The sequence below is a fragment of the Chinchilla lanigera genome, unplaced genomic scaffold (genome assembly GCF_000276665.1).
Source record: "Chinchilla lanigera isolate Chin_1 unplaced genomic scaffold, ChiLan1.0 scaffold00044, whole genome shotgun sequence".
In the NCBI taxonomy this organism is placed as follows: domain Eukaryota; kingdom Metazoa; phylum Chordata; class Mammalia; order Rodentia; family Chinchillidae; genus Chinchilla; species Chinchilla lanigera.
The window spans coordinates 12,279,263-12,285,707 of record NW_004955445.1 but is presented as its reverse complement, the minus strand read 5'-3'; the positions used below and the strand labels follow the sequence as shown (position 1 = coordinate 12,285,707).

Below are 6,445 nucleotides of genomic sequence, written 5' to 3'. Positions count from 1 at the left end.
CAGCTAGGGAGGAAGTGGGGTCCTTTTCATCTCCCAGCAGTGTAAACAGAAGCCTGGAGTGGTGAAGGACTCCACACTTGATCTTAGCCAAAAGGCCGAGAAGCGATGTGGTGAAGGACTCAAGTGGAATCACAGCACAAGGTCAAGAGAAGAGGAGAAGATGGCTCAGGACTTCCAAGTTCATCTCCACAGTTAACCGTACAACACTTGAGTCTATAGCAGAACAAAGAAAGAGCGGGGAGTGTGCTTGCTTCTTTCCCTTCCCAAAGCAAGTTCTGGTGGGGACAGTGAGGAATGAGGGTCTGAGATGTCTTTTTTTCTTTTTCTTTTTTTTTTGGTCTTTTTGAGACAGGGTCTCGCTATGCAGTTCAGGCTGGCCTTGAGCTCACTTTTTAGCCCAGGCAGGTCTCCCAACTCACAATGATCTTCCTGCCTCAGCCTCCCGAGTGCTGGGATTATAGGTGTTTGCCGCCACACACCCGACGGGGATGTCTTTGGAATGTTTGTCATTCCTTCACCGATCCTTGTCCCAAAAAGAAACACTTATTAGCCCTGACCACAGACTGTGCCCTGGGGGAACTGAGGCAAGTGAGGTGTAGCCCAATAGTGAGGACAGACTCACCATTAACATGGCATCCCAGCTGCTCAAACATTTCCCAAACTGTGGTTGCAGTCCAAAATGATCCTGGTGAGTATTTGGATGAAACATTATACAACACTGACTCTTGGAGTGAGACAGTTATTCTCTTTTCCATCCCGATTACGTCAGGGAGAAGTCCCAGTTCAGAGCTCTGCATCTTTGATATCTCTTTAACCCTTGCTAATCTCCATTTATTAAAAAAGAGAGAGAGAGAGAGAGAGAGAGAGAGAGAGAGAGAGGGAGCAAGCTTCAGGCTATCTTGGCACATGGCCTCATCTAGCTAGAGTTTAATAATATTTAATTGGATATGATTTAATTTAGTGGAACCAAGCTGTTTTCATTGCATTTCTTTTTACAGTGATATTCTATTTGTGGCCACTGACCTTGAGTATGATTTTCTGTTGAAATACAGTTACATACAAAAGTGAATCCTTTAAAGCAAAGCAGTAAATAAACAGCAATACAAGCAGTGTGCAACATATGATGATGCTATTTTGCAAGTAAGAGGAAAATTGTTAAAGTTTATGTGTGTGAAGAGCCCAATTTTTAGAGATTCTATTAGGACCTGCATTCTGGGTTCTGGGATCTCCAAATAGGGGCCCACCCGAGATGTGTATTTTAGGTGGAGGAAACAGAATGTGCAGCGATGTGAAAATGGGTACTTGGGAGGGTGGGAAGCTCAGCATGGCAGTGATACGGGGTCCTAAAGTGATAAAGAGGAGTGCCTTCCAGGTGAGACTATGGACCCTGACCCCCGGGAGGAGAAGCCAGGGCAAATGTGTTGCAGGGAGGTCTCAACGGGTGAGGGTCTATCTGGTCGGACCCTGGCAGAGATAATGCCTTTTGGGTGTCCAGGTCCTTGGCTGTTCCCGTTGGGGTGCAGAGTCATGATCCAAAGTCAGAATTAGCCTGAGAAGAGAGAAAACCAGAAGGTTAACCCCTCTTTCAAAAAGGGGTCTGTCCTGGATGCCTTACTATATATGACCTAATTATATTCTGATACTGCAGATATCACCATAAATGGGTAAACATAAACCAGCTCTCCTGAAAATGTGTCCTGTGCTTCTAGATTTTAAAGTACCTCAAATACAAAATACAGTCTTCGTAAAGATTTAATATTTCTAAAAAAAATTTTTTTGTGCTAATGATACTATTAAAAGGACAAGGAAAAGGTGTTTTCTGCTTAAAAATACAGTTATTGGATATTTCTAGCTAAATTAAAAATAAAATATGGTTTCAAACTAGAAAAAAAAGGGTGTCTGGGTTCCAGGGTCGATCTTCCCATACAGGCCTCAGCAGCCAGCACTAATTGCTACTAAGGGAAGACACTCGAGCCTCCTTCCAAAGGGAAACTGAAGCCCGGAGCAGTTTAGGGACGTGGTCCAGGCGCTGCAAGGCATTGTGTGAGAGGCCTGAGAATCCCCAGCTCCTCTATTATCCTAGCCAGACCTCTCCCACCCTATCCATTTCCACAGTTCTGGGGAGATATCCTGCCAAGGTGGTGGAGGTGGAAAGTAATCTCTGAGCTAGGGCTCTGGAGGGACCCCTGCACCTTAGGAGTTGTACCTCTGACAGGATTTCGGCAATCGCGGCCACAGGCACCTGGGCAACACCGCTTCCCGCGTGGACAGTCAAAGTCACGGCTGCACAGGTGCTGCACGGGGCTGAGGCAGCGCAGTTGGTCCTTAGGGCAGCCACCTGGCTTTACTGCAACACAAGGGCCTGGCTAAGTTCTGCCTGTTCGTGTCAGCCGTGAGGCTGGGGGCTTAGGTTGTCAGCAGGGTGGAGGGGGCCACTTACCTAAGACCCTGGGGACACACTGGCGGAAACAAGCTTGGGAACAGCACTTCTTGCCTGAGGGACACTGTCTGTCGCCAGTGCACTGGTCAGGCACTGAGAGGCAGGGCTTGTCATCTGGTGGGCAGCCCCCATGTTTCTCTGTAAGAGAACTCCCACATGTTGAAGCCGGAAGCAGCTCAGTGTTGACCTGGGGAGCTCCCCGACCCCTCCCGGGGATGGCTTGAGATTCAGATGGTGTAAGGAACAGGAAAACAAATGAAACTCAGAATCCACAGTGGCTGGATGTGGTGGCACACACCCAGAATGCCAGACCTCAGGAGGCTGAGGCAAAGCTCAGTGATAGCCTGAATTACGTAGCGAGACCCTGTTTCAAAAAAAAAAAAAAAATTCTCCACTGTGGCCAATAAGGTTGTACCTGGATTGGCCTTTCCCATCTCTCTGCCCTCATCCTCCACCACTCTTGCCCCTGCCCCCACTTAGTGACTCCTAGTCTGCCCCACACCAGTCCTCCTTGCAGAGCTCCTGCCTTGGTGGCACTCTCTTTACCTGGTCAACTGAAACCTCACATCCTCAGAAGACCTTGCTCTCTGATCCCACATGAACTAGGTCAGCCCCACCCCACCGCTGGGAGCTCCCAAAGTATCTTTCTCTGTGGAGGTTTTGACCTCTCTTGGCCAGAGGCTATGAGACTTGTTACCCGTCTGCTCCACTCCTTGTGAGTTCCAGCATAGCACTTGATACATAATGATAAGGGGGTCCGTGACTATTTGCAATAAAGAGTTTTGAAAGGAGAGCCAGTGTTGGACATTGTCATCTGTTGCCAGTGTGATGCACAGTGGTACTCCTCACTGTTGCAAGTGTCAGGTTTCAGGAACAGGGATGAATTCTATCTGTGAGGCATTCCTCCAAATGGCTATAGAATGTTTCATCCTAAAGTTTATCTAAGCACTCTTCTTGTTGAGGTTTTGGAAGGAAGAAACGAAGGTCTGACAGTGGCAGTGACTGACCCAGACTCACATGGGCCTGGGATAGGATTCCCAAGGCCAGGCTCTCTCTGAACTCTGTGACTTGCTCTGACTGCTTTTGAGTGACAGGGATGGGACCAGTCCTGGCCCTGCTCCTGCACCTCAATACAGTATCAGAAAAAAGGTTCAGGAGCCCCCTTCAACAGCTGACCAAAGATTGTGTTGATATCCGTGTCACCTTTCCTCCTCTGCGTCTGCTGGGGCACTGACTGCACTGGGTGGGAAACCCCATGCTCACACAGTGAGTGCTCCAGCTCAGCTTCTGTCCTTAGGCTGGGCTAGTTTAAATTAAATTGCTGCCCCCTTCTGGAGAGAGGATGGCTTAGCCTGGTAAGGAGCCCCTGTTCTGATGAGCCTCTCTCTTGGTGGGAGATGTGGGAAATTCGGGAGAGTAGAGAGGGAGGTAAGGGGCTCATGGACAGTGTCATGGATCCAGGGTTTAACCCTGAGCTCACAAGCCTAGGCCAAGCGAGAAGAACTGCCTTCTTAACCTTTCCTTCACATCCAGGTTCCCCATTCAAAGGCAGCCATTCTGTGAACGACACAGTCATTTACAGAGACGGTCGTCCAGCCCAGATGCCACGGGTATGGACTCAGAGAGTGAGTAACTATCCCCAGCTGTGCTTAAATAGGTGCATACTATATACAGACACCTATGGGAAAGAAACCAGTGGAGAATGGGATGTAGTGAACTGGGAGAGAGACAAGGGTGTCCCGCCAGGCTACACAGGCGGATGGACCCTGAGCAGGCCCGGGCTCTGCCGGCCCTGACTCTTGTTCTGAGCAGCTGGATGAGGCATCAGGGCATACAGTCCTCTTTACCTCCAGCTCATTCCTCTGAATTGTCCAGGTACTGCACTTACTGTGTACCCAGCGCTTATTCAGGAAGGCGCAGTTTATTCCTGAGGGTCACGGGGACTCCATTTCACAGGGAGTATGTTGGTAAAGGGAGTGTTTCTAAAAGCTCTGTGCTCAGATGCCATCTTTGATATGAAGAGCCAATCTTCGGCCTTGGGCAAGTGATTTCCACTATCCCTTGGCCTCTTCATCTCAAAACATGGAGGTAAAAATCATGCCCACCCACCGCATTGCAGTGAGGAGTTGTGTGGTGACAGGGCACGAATCACACCAGCACAGACTCTGGCCTTGGAACCTAACAGCATCCTTCCTTCCTCAGGCTGAGAGCTTTGAGCACCCTCTTCTCCAAACCAGCTAACTCCCCAGGCAGGGACCTGTGCCTCTGAGGAAGGCATAATTTAGGTTACAGGGGCAGAAAGGGTGCAGAAACTTCTCCCTCGGGTCCTATAGAGGAGGGGAACCCGTCCTCATGGAGTCCTCTGCCCCTCACCGTGGGCCAGGGCTGCACAGGTGAACGTAGGCCAGAGCGTTCCAGCCCCAGAAGGGGAGGGAGGCAGTACCTCCCTTGATCAGGAGACACCTGTCTAGCTACTCCAGCACCCTCGCCTCCCTCACCTGTCAACAGGTCAGCCCTAGACTTCCAGTTGTGGGAACTGGTCAAGAGGAAGGGAACCGAGAAGAGAAGCAGAGACCGATTCTTTCCAACAGGTCCTAGATCTCAGGAGCCGCACTTCCTACTCAACTCCCAAATCTCTTTGCAGATGGGACTAGGACCACAGAAGGCCTGTGGAGCCACAACTCCATGAATATGACCACAGAATGGTAGGTATGGGCAGGTTCCCTCCTGCCATACTCAGAGGCAGAGACACTCATGGACACACAGGGCCAAGTACACAACCTGAGATCCACATGGATGCGGCCATTCCATGATTCATACAATCAGGCACAAAGGAAGAGAGACATGAGTGATCTTACACACAGTCAGATGCACAGCTAGGCACAGACAAGCACTAACAACAAGATTTACATACACACGTGTGGACAGGTACAGAGCTGCACACAAAAAATATGATCTCCTGGAAGCACTGAGTTGTGGTTTTGTAAAATGCATACACACACACACACACACACACACACACACACACACACACACAATCTGTCCTTCCTCAAACTCTTTACTCTCCTCAGAGGGATAGAAACCACACAGTCCCTGGAACAGAGGGGTTTGGCCGCACTCACCTCCCTTTCTCCTGCCAGAGACAGCAGGCACTTGGCTCCCCAAAGCCAGGAGGGCCGCCAGGAGGAGGAAGCTCTGGATCCTCATGTTTCTGCTGCCAACACCTAATAAGATCTCCAAATTAACATCTTCAGTCCTTGGAGGCCACAGGATCTGAGTCAGAGGACGAGGAAGAAGGGTGGATCGTGTGGCACTTGTGTGTCTCTTTCTGGCTCCACCTCAGGGCAAGATGCTTGTGCAAGAACTGACGACAGGGTGGCACAAGTCCTGCATGTTGGAGGACTTGGATCCAGTTCTGCCTGTGTTTCAACCAGCATGTGATGTTGGGCAAGTCTTGTCTCTCCTTGGGCTTCCATTTTTCTCATCTTTATGGTGAAAATAAAAGGAAAATCACAATGAAAGCATCCTTGAGAGGATTTTTAATGGACCTGGGAGGCCAGAAGGCAGCTGGACTTTACATCTCAAGGTGATCCAGGAAAATGAGCTTTGACTGCAGGCATCTGGAATGACCAAATTATACTGGGCCCAGAGACTCCTGATGCATAGCATGAGATTGTCAGCTTCTTATTTTATGGACATTTTTACCAACTATATGCATTCTTTATTATCTTCTTTGCTCAGTTAGTCCTCTGTAATAAATCATCACTGTTTGCCCATCCAAGTCCCCATGTTGTCTGTCTTCTTCAGAACACTGAATCTGAGTTCTCTGAACCTGTGTCTCTTGAACTGTAATTGTTTTGATTTTTTCTTTTTTTTTTTTTTTTTTTTTTTTTGTGGTTTTTCTCCGGTACCAGGAACCGAACTCACGACCTTGCGCTTGCTAGGCAGGCGCTTTTGCCGCTGAGCTAAATCCCCAGCCCCGATTTTTTCTTTTAAAGAGAAAAA

General features: G+C 49.0%; 1 protein-coding gene across 1 annotated transcript; it reads right to left on the bottom strand.

Moving 5' to 3' along the window:
* Positions 1 to 888: 888 nt before the first annotated feature.
* Wfdc5 (WAP four-disulfide core domain 5) lies at positions 889 to 5,909 on the bottom strand. The gene is made up of 4 exons (XM_005392453.2): positions 5,563 to 5,909; positions 2,441 to 2,578; positions 2,207 to 2,347; positions 889 to 1,549 (listed from the first exon to the last, which is right to left on the bottom strand). The coding sequence occupies exons 1-4, from the start codon at positions 5,645 to 5,647 to the stop codon at positions 1,545 to 1,547; spliced, it is 369 nt and encodes a 122-aa protein (XP_005392510.1). The 5' UTR covers positions 5,648 to 5,909; the 3' UTR covers positions 889 to 1,544.
* Positions 5,910 to 6,445: the final 536 nt, after the last annotated feature.